The 12,846-nt window shown below is 46.8% G+C and overlaps 1 protein-coding gene and 1 pseudogene across 3 annotated transcripts in view; both read left to right on the top strand.

The window, feature by feature from the left end:
• LOC139234114 (protein mono-ADP-ribosyltransferase PARP6-like) overlaps positions 1-12,846 on the top strand; it is a 153,333-nt gene that overhangs the window by 15,431 nt on the left and 125,056 nt on the right. For all 3 annotated transcript variants that reach the window (XM_070865069.1, XM_070865067.1, XM_070865068.1), the window contains exon 2: positions 10,078-10,229. In XM_070865069.1, the coding sequence (XP_070721170.1) occupies positions 10,227-10,229 (3 nt within the window). In that variant the 5' untranslated portion in view covers positions 10,078-10,226. The remainder of the gene's footprint in view (positions 1-10,077; positions 10,230-12,846) is intronic.
• Positions 6,017-6,135, top strand: LOC139234276 (5S ribosomal RNA; annotated as a pseudogene).

Genomic DNA, 12,846 nt, shown 5'->3' with positions numbered 1-12,846 from the left:
TGCCCTATTAAAGGTGTGCAATGCCTCCTTTCGCTCCAAACTCTGGGCCCAGCTGCTGAATTTTGCCGCGGCAGACACAAACCATTTTCCGCCACAAAATGTACCGCTCCGCGTGGATTAACGCCGCCACAGAAACGCAAACGAATTTCCACCCCCATAATGTAGGTCTTCACCCAAAGGGTCAATGTCAACTGTGGCTCAGTGAGTGGCACTCTCGCCCGAGTCAGAAGGTCGTGGGTTCAAGTGCCACTCCAGAGATTGAGCATGTAATCCTAAACTGACACTCCAGTGCAGTACTGAGGGAGTGCTGCACTGTCAGAGGTGCCATCTTTTGGATGAGATGTTAAACCGAGGCCCCGTCTGCTCTCTCTCGGCTGCAAACAAACGTAGGCATCACCCAACAGACAATTGCTCCCAATATCCTCTACATGCATGGAATTATGAGGAAGGCCATTGATACATTCTCTCCCCCTCCGCCCCCCCAAAAGGCTGTGCATGCTGGGTCAACAGAAACTTTTAAGACCTTGGACTAGAATTTCGCCGATTTTGCGACCGGGTTTTTTTCCACGATTTGACCCTCCGCGGCAAAAACCCGGTCTGCGGGATCCATCGGTGGCCTGTTTGCGGCAGCGCTTCCATGCACTGCCGGGGACAGGTGCGTCGACGTGCAACGATGCAAATTGCGTTTGCGATTGACTTTCGGTCCTCTCCAGACCCATGCGCCGTGCCTCGAATACCGACAGATCAGACCTGTCGGTGCAGTCCTGCCAGCAGCGGTAAGTACGTGTAAAAAAAAAAAAGTTAAGTTAATAAAAATTATTTTTCAGCGATTTCGTAGGCAAGGGTTTTGCAAATTTGTTTTTTTTTGCAATTTTTGTTGTTTTTCCACCCTCCCAAGGCCTCTCTCGCAGCGCTACCGGCCCCAGACTAAAGTTGCCGAAAGTCACGGTTTGCGCCACGAATCCTCGTGCAATGCCGATTTTTACCAATGGCCGAAAAGTGGGCCTAAAAACGGCAGCACAGCGAAAACGGTAATTTTGGCGTAAGACTACCGTTTTTGCAAAATCCCAAAAATCCAGCCTCGAGATTGGTCGACAGATCTTTATTAGGTAAGGGTCATTTCCTCTGCTCTCCAGCGGAACTTCCACAATTCCGCCATTCTTGAGGCTGCCTCTGAGAAACATGCCTCCTTCTTTTGTGCGAATCAATTCTTTCCCTTTAACAAACCTTTCACTTTTTGTAAAGCCCACTTGACTTGAATATAACTTCCATGTCTGAGTCGTCCCTTTTTATGACTGGTCCTGCACTCCTGGTTTGAATATAATAAAAGCTCCTCCTCTGCCAGCCATTTCGTTCATCACTTCTAATCTCCAGCCTCTTTTTGTCTCACTTCGTCTTTTTGTCTCTTTCCACCACAACGTTTCTTGTCTTTGTCTGTCTTCCTGACACAGCTATGGTCACTGCTCATCCTAAACTTCTGTAACACTGCCTTACACACATCTTCCCTGCACCTTCCAAGGGTTGAAACCAAGGTTCATCGGCCGAGAAATTGGTTATCGCCCCGTCTAGGGGCGGTGACACTCTGGAGGAGTGAAACTTTGCGCCAGGCACAGAAGTCCCGCCCCTCTCGATAAATTCTGGGTTACCATCCCCGGAAGGAAGTGGAGCGCTTGCCGGGGCGGTAACGGGGCGTGTGCCTCGGCACCACTGGGGCGCTAATGGGAGGCGCAAAGGAGCCCAATTTCTCCTCCATAGTGTCCCCATCCCGAATGTTTATCCCCCCCAAGATCTCAAGACTGTAGAACTCCTTCTCTTCCTCCGGCAATCTACACACTCTCAAAGTCCAAACTCGGAATCACCAACCATTACTTCATGACTGAAGTTTGATTATCTCCTGTACTTCTTCACCTGGAGGTTCCTGCACTGTAGGCCTTGGTCCATCACCTCGGTTTCGTTAGGAAATAATTAATATAACAACGTGTGTTTATATAGCGCCTTTAACGTAGTAAAACGTCCTAAGGCGCTTCACAGCAGTGTTATAAGATAAAGCAAATAAATTTGACACCGAGCCACACGAGAAGAAATTACGACAGGTGATCAAAAGCTTGGTCAAAGAGGTAGGTTTTAAGGAGCATCTTAAAGGAGGAAAGAGAGGCGGAGAGGTTTAGGGAGGGAGTTCCAGAGCTTGGGGCCCAGGCAACAGAAGGCACGGCCACCAATGGTTGAGCGATTATAATCAGGGATGCTCAAGAGGGCAAAATTAGAGGAGTGCAGACGGGGGTGGGTGGGTGGGCGGGTTGTGAGGCTGATGGAGATTACAGAGATAGGCATGACGAGGACCATGGAAGGATTTGTAAACCAGGATGGGTATTTTGAAATTGAGGCATGGCTTAATCGTGTCACAACCCGCGAGGTGAAACTTAGGTGCCTTATAAGTATCATCTGAACACCGTCTATTAAATTGCCGCTTGATAGCAGCAAGTATTAATAGGGAGGACACTATTCTGTTTAGGGTTATCGAGGAATGTTACTATCAACGTACCTCATACTGTTGTCTGACGATAAGTATACAGAAGGGCGAACAATTTGAAAAACTTGGAAAAAAGGATACCTTATTGAAAATTGTTTGCGATAAAGCTATATACTTAATATTCATAGTGATTAATCAATGTACCTATCCTCGTCAGCAAAATATTGGTTTTCTTGCCCGTTCTTGCCGGGTGGGATCGGTTTGTGATAATTCTATTACTGGGAGGAATTGTTTCTGATGCACTGTGCTGGTTTGCTGCGCAGGTTTAAAGTCGCTGTAATGAATTTATTCCTGTTTTCTGCGGGATTGAGAAATTAATTTGGAAGTGATGAGGTGACATGGCAAGGACTAACCTTGGCAAACAGTTATGATTCATCCTGTGTTGTGTGCAAACAAAAACCTACAGTGCGGTTTAAAAAAAAAATTGTCTTCTTTTGTCCTATTTTTAAAAACGTACTTCCCTTCTCATTTCTTTAGACCTTCTTGCGCTTATAGATTGCTTCCTGAGTCAGAGGTCAAGTACAAGTCCTTCACCCAGGGCTGTCGTCAAAGGCAATTTTTGCGCTGACCACAAGGAATAATAACCTTTTGAATTTGTAGCTTCCCTCTCTCTGGGCTTGACTGGGCTCTTCAATTGGTATTGCTCGCTTACCCCCATCCCCATTCCGGCAAGGCCAAAATCGAGAAGTCGATGTGTGGGTAACCGCAACTGTGTGGCACTCTATTGCCCAATGCCACCAATTTTCTGTGCCGTTACATCTCCTTTGCCTGTAGAGTATCATCATCATAGGCAGTCCCTCGAAATCGAGGAAGACTTGCTTCCACTCAAAGTGAGTTCTCGATTGTATACGGGAACTACAATCTTGGTCACAGGTGAGACTGAAAGTTATTGGAGGAAAGGGTGGGTGGGGAGGCTGGTTTGCCGCACGCTCCTAGTGTCCACTGCCTGCGCTTGGTTTCTGCACGCTCTCGGCGACGAGACTCGAGGTGCTCAGCGCCCTCCCGGATGCTCTTCCTCCACTTAGGTCGGTCTTTGGCCAGGGGCTCCCAGGTGTCGATGGGGATGTTGCACTTTATCAAGGAGGCTTTGAGGGTGTCCTTGAAATGTTTCCGCTTGGGACTCGCTTGCCGTGTAGGAGTTCCGAGTAGAGTGCTTGTGTCAAGCCGTGATCTTGACAAATGGATCCACCATAGACCCAATCAATGTCTGGACCCGGGTCAAGCAGGACTGTGTCACCATGCCAACCCTCTTCTCGATCTTCCGCGCTGTAATGCTCTACCTCACATTCAACAAGCTCCCAGCTGGAGTGGAACTAAACTACAGAATCATGGTAACCTGTTCAAACTTCGTCGCCTCCAGGCCAGACCCAAGACCATCCCATCCTGTGTCGTCAAACCACAGTATGCGGACGACGCTTGTGTCTGCGCGCATTCGGAGCTTGAACTCCAAGTCATCGTCAACATCTTCGCAGCGTACGAAAGCACGGGCCTTACACTGTAGAGTATAAAACCACATGGAGCAGGAAAGCCAGGAACCAATTCTGAAAAAACACCAGGGAACTTGGCCAGCCAACAGATTTTTGGGCCTAGCTTTTTAGGCTTTTATTAATTGCGACTTCTGTATTTCCGTCGTTGGCCCCATGTTGAAGGGGCACAAAGGAAGAATCAGGCTGAATTTGCCAAGTAGACAGCCCACATCACTGTGCCATATACATTCGCGTTTGAGGTAGGGAATTCTGATAGTTGTACTGTACAAACTTTATTTTTCTGTGCCACAATCTTTATGCTTTTGAGGTAAAATATGGTTGTGTAAGTGTTCAATTCTGGGCAACCAGTGTTTACTGCCTGTGTACAGGCACAATACGGATGAAGGAAAAGGCCTTTGTATTGGTAATAAGAACAGGGAATTTTTAGAATAAATAAAAGGTTTTAGGTCCAAAAGCCCATTCCCTTTTGGAAAATCAACTCCCACACAACATATCCCTAGTCCTTTTTCCAATAACACATGACTGGCTCTTGAACCCATGAATTCTGTCAGCTTTATTTTGTTTCCATGGCAACTTCTTGTGTCAGCTGTGGCTCAGGGGTAACACACTCGCCCGAGTCAGAAGGTTGTGAGTTCGAGTCCCACTCCAGGGACTTGAGCACATAAATCCCGGCTGACACTCCAGTGCAGTGCTGAGGGAGCACTGCACTGTCGGAGGTGCTGTCTTTCAGATGAGACGTTAAACCGAGGCCCCGTCTGCTCTTTCAGATGGACGTAAAAGATCTCGTGGCACTATTTCAAAGAAGAGCAGGGGGAGTTCTCCCCGGTGTCCTGGGCCAATATTTATCCCTCACTCAACATAACAAAAACAGATTATCTGGTCATTATCAAATTGCTGTTTGTGGGAGCTTACTGTGCGCAAATTGGCTGCCACGTTTCCCACATTACTACAGTGACTACACTGCAAAAGTATTTAATTGGCTGTAAAATGCTTTGGGACATCCGGTGGTCTTGAAAGGCGCTATATAAATGCAAGGCTTTTTTTCTTTTCCTGTATTGTATTATATTATCCTGGGGATGGCAAAGTTCTGCTTGACTCTTTTTCTTACTCTTCACTTCCTATTTTTTAACCAAGTATTTGAACCCTTCACTACAGGAAACAATTTGCCTACAGCAACTTACATAAGAGCATAAGAACATAAGAATTAGGAACAGGAGTAGGCCATCTAGCCCCTTGAGCCTGCTCCGCCATTCAAAAAGATCATGGCTGATCTGGCCGTGGACTCAGCTCCACTTACCCGCCCGCTCACCGTAACCCTTAATTCCCTTATTGGTTAAAAATCTATCTATCTGTGATTTGAATACATTCATTGAGCTAGCCTCAACTGCTTCCTTGGGCAGAGAATTCCACAGATTCAGAACCCTCTGGGAGAAGAAATTCCTTCTCAACTCAGTTTTAAATTGACTCCCCCGTATTTTGAGGCTGTGCCCCCTAGTTCTAGTCTCCCCGACCAGTGGAAACAACCTCTGCCTCCATCTTTTCTATCCTTGTCATTGTTTTAAATGTTTCTATAAGATCACCCCTCATCCTTCTGAACTCCAACGAGTAAAGACCCAGTCTATTCAATCTATCATCATAAGGTAACCCCCTCATCTCCGGAATCAGCCTAGTGAATCATCTCTGTACCCCCTCCAAAGCTAGTATATCCTTCCTTAAGAAAGGTGACCAAAACTGCACGCAGTACTCCAGGTGCGGCCTCACCAATACCCTATACAGTTGCAGCAGGACCTCCCTGCTTTTGTACTCCATCCCTCTCGCAATGAAGGCCAACATTCCATTCGCTTTCCTGATTACCTGCTGCACCTGCAAACTATCTTTTTGGGAGGCCGCGTGGCCTAATGGATAAGGCGTCAACTTCGCTGTTATAATCGAAGTCAATCAGAAGATTGCAGGTTCGAGTCCTTCCGTGGTCAACTTGGCTTGCTGCGTGAAATTTTATGGCTACGGCCACACTAGTCTGAAAACGCCCAATCTCATCTGATCTTGGAAGCTAAGCAGAGTCAGCCCTGGTTAGTACTTGGATGGGAGACCACCTTGGAATACCAGGTGCAGTAGGTTTACCGTTGGTGGACTTTGAATCCAGCGATCAGAGTTCAATCCTAAAAGAGTTTCATGCACAAGGACCCCCAGGTCCCTCTGCACCGCAGCATGTTGTAGGCCTTGTGGTGCAACGGTAGTGTGTCTGACTCCAGATCAGAAGGTTGTGTGTTCAAATCACGTCGGGGTTATTGTTCTTCCAGAATTAATACCCTAAAAGAGTTTCATGCACAAGGACCCCCGGGTCCCTCTGCACCGCAGCATGTTGTAATTTCTCCCCATTCAAATAATATTCCCTTTTACTGTGTTTTCCAAGGTGGATGACCTCACATTTTCCGACATTGTATTCCATCTGCCAAACCTTAGCCCATTCGCTTAATCCATCTAAATCTTTTTACAGCCTCTCTCTGTCCTCTACGCAATCCGCTTTCCCACTAATCTTTGTGTCATCTGCAAATTTTGTTACACTACACTCTGTCCCCTCTTCCAGGTCATCTATGTATATTGTAAACAGTTGTGGTCCCAGCACCGATCCCTGTGGCACACCACTAACCACCGATTTCCAACCCGAAAAGGACCCATTTATCCCGACTCTCTGCTTTCTGTTCACCAGCCAATTCTCTATCCATGCTAATACATTTCCTCTGACTCCGCGTACCTCTATCTTCTGCAGTAACCTTTTGTGCGGCACCTTATCAAATGCCTTTTGGAAATCTAAATACACCACATCCATCGGTACACCTCTATCCACCATGCTCGTTATATCCTCAAAGAATTCCAGTAAATTAGTTAAACATGATTTTCCCTTTCATGAATCCATGCTGCGTCTGCTTGATTGCACTATTCCTTAATAGTTTCAAGCATTTTCCCCACTACAGATGTTAAACTAAACAGATGCTAACAGTCAACAATCTCAACTTGCTCAACTTATCCAGCTAACTAATTTTAACAACATCGCATTTACATAGCACCTTTAACATGGTAAGACATCCCAAGATGCTCCACAGGAGCGTTATCAGACATAATTTGACACTGAACCACATAAGGAGATATTCGGACAGATGAAAGAGGTAGGTATTAAAGAGCATCTTAAATGAGGGGAGCGAGATAGAGAGGCAGAGAGGTTTAGGGAGCGAATTCCAGAGCTTCGGGCCCAGGCAGCCGAAGGTACGGCCGCCAATGGTGGAGCGATTATAATCAGCGACGCGCAAGAGGCCTGAATTGGTGAGACGCAGATATCTCGGTGGGGGGTTGTAGGGCTGGAGAAGATTACAGAGATAGGGAGGGGGCGAGGGCCATGGAGGGATTTGAAAACAAGGATGAACATTTTAGATATCGAGGTGTTGCTTAACCGGGACCAATTGTAGGTCAGCGAGCACAGGGGTGATGGGTGAGCGGGACTTGGTGTGAATTAGGATCTAGGGCAGCCGAGTTTTGGATAAGCTCGAGATAATCACTCGCTCCACTGTGATACCCTCCTCAGACCACTAAGATCCTTCCTCATGTTGAGTGACTGGAACTGTAAACAATAATCCAACTGGGGTCTGCTGAATATCTTTTCCTGCGATTTATACAAGCTCCCTTGATTTGCACTCTACCCCCTTTGCTCAGGCAACTGAGTGGACCTTAATCTAATTAATCCCATTGTCTTGATTAATGCAGAACTGGGCTGATTAGAAACATGGGTAAGTTGAAGTAACCCATCCTGAAACTAAGCTGAGAGCTACAAAATGACGTAATGGTTATCATCAGCTCAAGTACAGCCCTGTCGTTGGTTAATCATTTCCGTCAGTGAGTAACAGCAGTTACAGGCAAGCTGCACGTCTGTTTTTAGATTTGCTTTTGTGATGATCTCGCTTTACGGCTACAGTTGAAAATGATTATTTGTCGGAATCAATTGTAACTACGAGATGTCGATCTTTGCAAAGCATATGGCTACTGGTGCAGACGTTCCATTGTTTCCCCCACCCCCTGTGGAGAATTCTTTCCCTCGTACACTTCAGTGTGTTCAGCTGTCAGCCCTGTTCAGCCAAGACATTTCTGCTGTCTCCTCTACCGATGAAGTCATCTGGGACAGGGGGACTATTGTTACTACTTCTGGTGACATCTGTTCTTCATTAAAGATCCCCTGGGCATTATGCTTCCTCACTTTACAGATGTCAATCTCTTGTAAGCCCAGTGTGCAAGCTGCCTGTTTTACCTCCGTTTTCTCGACAGAAGCAGATGGGGACAGAGAGAGAGGGAGATAAAATAATTGGAATCAACATGTTCCGAATTCAGGCAGTAGATTCTTGCTATGAACGCGGTCACTTTAAATGTTGTGAAGCATCGGTTCTTCGAACATTGCGCGGGCTGGGTTTTCAGTCGGAGACGATTTTGGGGCAGTAATGTCGTTGGGGGTGGTAAATTTTGCGCCGGGAAATGGTTTGTGCCTGCAGCCACAGAATTCGCCACCTGGGCCCTGAGTGTGGGGCGGAGCGCTAAGGAAGGCGTTGCATACCTCTCCTTGGGTGCTAGGCTGTCTGAGCGACTGAAAATCCCGAGCTAAAGAGCCGGCCTCCGAGCGACCCAAGGAAGGCTTGCCTGGAAAGAAAAATCGGCACAAAAAACATAGAAACATAGAAAATAGGTGCAGGAGTAGGCCATTTGGCCCTTCGAGCCTGCACCACCATTCAATAAGATCATGGCTGATCATGCAACTTCAGTACCCCTTTCCTGCTTTCTCTCCATACCCCTTGATCCTTTTAGCCGTAAGGGCCATATCTAACTCCCTTTTGAATATATCCAATGCACTGGCATCAACAACTCTCTACGGTAGAGAATTCCACAGGTTCACAACTCTCCTTGAGTGAAGAAGTTTCTCCTCATCTTGGTCCTAAATGGCTTATCCTTATCCTTAGACTGTGACTTCTGGTTCTGGACTTCCCCAACATCGGGAACATTCTTCCTGCATCTAACCTGTCCAGTCCCGTCAGAATTTTATATGTTTCTATGAGATCCCCTCTCATTCTTCTAAACTCCAGTGAATACAGGCCCAGTTGATCCAGACTCTCCTCATATATGTCAGTTGTGCCATCCCGGGAATCAGTCTGATGAACCTTCGCTGTACTCCCTCAATAGCAAGAACGCCTTCTTTAGATTAGATGACCAAAACTGAACACAATATTCCAGGTGAGGCCTCACCAAGGCCCTGCATTAAGAACTTCCTGCTCCTATACTCAAATCCCCTAGGTATGAAGGCCAACATGCCATTTGCTTTCTTAACCGCCTGCTGTACCTGCATGCCAACCTTCAATGACTGATGTACCATGACACCCAGGTCTTGCTGCACCTCCACTTTTCCTAATCTGCCGCCATTCAGATAATATTCTGCCTTCATGTTTTTGCCACCAAAGTGGATAACCTTACATTGATCCACATTACTTTCCCAATACATTTGCTCACCCCTCATAAAGATAAATCGTAAACATGAAACACCATCACACTTACCTCATGTAATCATGCCTTCCCTCACTGCTGCAACGGAACAGTTCGAACCGCCCAATTTCCCAGGCGGTCCCACTAGGGGGCGCTACGGGTCCTGCGCCAACCAAATTTCACCTCGCTGTCGCATCCGGGGGCATTGCGGACCGGCTCGCTTCTCCCGGGCGGTGCTGCTCCGCGTCCCGCAAAACTGGCACCAAATGTCCCGGCGGGGTGCTGCAAGTTCGCCGTCTGCCTGGAAATTGTTTGCAGACCCCATTACCGGCCCTCCGGGGGGGGGGCCGCCAATAGAGGCACAAGCCCAACGTAAATCCAGCGCTACGTTTTTAGGCTCTGTATTTTTCGAACAATATTTTTATTACCCATATACTTCTTTCTGAGTGGAATTGTTGTTTCATTGCGAATGGACTTCCAAGTTACAGACGCTGTTTACCTTGCTTGTTTTTTCTGCTTTGCTTTCCTTTTCAATGACGGAGGAAGTTGTCGAGAGATCATCCGTTGTCAAGGAGACGGCACGGTGCAGAAGCCTGTCTGACAGGGCCCCTTTCTTCATTATTTCCAACCCATCTGGCAGCATGGAGGAGCGGGGCCTAGTCCCAACACAGACACAGCTCTGAATTTCAGCGCAAATGGTGAGTCAACGCGGGGGTCACACATTGTTCCCCGGGGGTGTTCGATGACACTGTTGAGTGTCTTGCGTCGCAATTCACAATCAAACTTATATTTCATTAATTGTGCGAACTGAGCAAAAGGACATGAATAATTTATGATTTTCACCTCCACATCACCGGAGCAGTCACAGAATGTGCCAGCAATTTGTTATTTCAATGAGACTATCTTCTGTACGTTGATTGTGAATGGCGTGCGTTCACTCTTTTAATGACTGCAAGTCACAGGCTATATTTCCTGATGACTATATATGTGTTGAACTCCCTCTGAATGGTATTTTCTAAGCACTGGTCAACATATTTGCATAAATTCCTAGCGGCAGTGTTTAAACGTACAGGTTGGGCGTCCAAAATCCGGAACCCTCGGGACCGAGGCCGTTTTGGATATTTCCGGATTTTGGAACGTCTTTGCCTGAGCCGAGGTAAGGGGGGAGGGGGGAGGGGGTGGGGGAGCCAGGGCGCCAGGGCAAGGTCGGGCTGCCGAGGTGGGGGGAGTCTGGATTTCGGACCATTTTCCGATTTCCAGACGACCCCGCCACGGATCGGCCCGGTGTCCGGATTCCGGAACATTCCGAATTTTGTAACTCTGGATTACGGACGCTCAACCTGTATTGAAAATAGGTTAAAGTAACGCAGACGGAAATGTGGGGGGGGAAACACGTTGACCAAAGGAGCTGGAAGTAGCATAGAGAGGAACTTGAACTACTTTGTGGTAATGCTCAGCTTTTTAATTTTCTTTTCAAACCACACCTTGAGTGGGACTTGAACCCACAACCTTCTGACCCAAAGACAAGTGTGCTACCCACTGAGCCACAGCTGACACCAAATTAGCATATATTGTGTAGTGACTGGGAAATGTTTTGAGACTTCCTAAGGGTGTGATAAAGCTCAATACAAGTGAAAACTAACGCTGTTCGTTCACTATTATTACCCACTGCAAATTTGGGCCGGTTGCCTTTTTGCTAATCATCTCAATTATGGTTCCACCCCTTAAATACTGAACAGAGTATCTTATATACTTAAGGGCTAATAGATTGTCTGCTGTTTTGCTCAGAGTCAGTTAATGAACGTACATTGTTTTTACATACAAGATGGTGATAGAATCGGCATGGAGACGTCACAAACCCACTCCACAGAGTCACCAAGTGGGCAGAGCCTGAAACTACACACTGACAACCGACAGCAAAATTAGTGGGAATGGTTGACTTCACAACTTACAGAAAAAAAAGACTTGCATTTATATAGCGCCTTTCACGACCACTGGACGTCTCAAAGCAATTTACAGCCAATTAAGTACTTTTGGAGTGTGGTCACTGTTGCAATGTAGGAAACGCAGCAACCAATTTGTGCACAGCAAGCTCCCACAAACAGCCATGCGATAATGACCCAATAATCTGATTTTGTTGTGTGGATTGAGGGATAAATATTGGCCCAGGACACCAGAGATAACTCCCCCTGCTCTTCTTCGAAATTGTGCCCTGGGATCTTTTACGTCCAACCTCTCATCCAAAAGACAGCACCTCCGACAGCACACCACTCCCTCACTACTGCACTGGAACATCAGCCTAGAATTGTGTGCTCAACTCTCTAGTGGGAGCTTGAACTCACAACCCTCTGACTCAAGAGACGAGTGTGCTGCCCACTGAGCCACAGCTGACACTGATAATGGCAACAGGTGATAGTAAAGTGTGATCAAAAACCATGACAGAAAGATTAGATTGGACAAGTAGGTTGAAGGGATTCTGGAAAAGAGTAAGTAAGTATGATTAAGATTATTTGCCTGCATGGAGGGCAAACACCAACATGGACTGGTTGGGTCGAATGGCCTTTTCCCCTGTTGTAGCGTCTATGTATTTTGATATATAATACTAAGAAAGGCGTAATTTTTCAAAAAACACTTCAATAGAATTTCTGTGTGGACAGTGAGCGCACTCTCCACACAAGATTTTTAATAACATATAGATATAATACTGTAAGAATGATTTTCTGTACATTCATATTGCTCAGGGAAATTGTTAAATGTTCAACGTGTAAAACCATTGAACCTTCCTTCGCCCAGAGTAATCTTTCGACAATACAAGGCATCATTAGGAGTGCGACAATTGGCTTCAGTCCATCTGGACTAAGGAGAGCGGGGAGAAAGGCAACACACTTTCACTTGAGAACATAAGAACATAAGAAATAGGAGCTGGAGTAGGCCATAACTTTCAACACGTGGCTTAGAAGTTCGGGTGGCTTGCGCTAGCTGTTAGCATCATGAAATGGTGAAATAAACGGCTTTTCCGCCAACTGTTGGGGGTACCGCTGTGGCCGCCATTTTACGCAGGTCGCCAGCTCTGCAGTGAAATGATATCTGCGAGAGTGTTTTAGTGAGATGGAGCGTGACGTCAGTCGGCGGGCAACGGCAAGCTGACGGCTGCTCATCCATTTTGGAATTCCCGGCTTGCACTGCTGCCCACACGAAACCATGCAAGGATTTGCTGCCGCCAAAAAGCTGCTTCAGCAGCATTAACAGCTGTGAGGAGGCTTGTCGGACTTGCATAGGATTCCGTAGGATATACGGCACAGAAACCTCTATTCG

This window comes from Pristiophorus japonicus, chromosome 21 (assembly GCF_044704955.1).
Source record: "Pristiophorus japonicus isolate sPriJap1 chromosome 21, sPriJap1.hap1, whole genome shotgun sequence".
NCBI lineage: Eukaryota > Metazoa > Chordata > Chondrichthyes > Pristiophoridae > Pristiophorus > Pristiophorus japonicus.
This window is presented reverse-complemented; position numbering and strand designations above follow the sequence as displayed.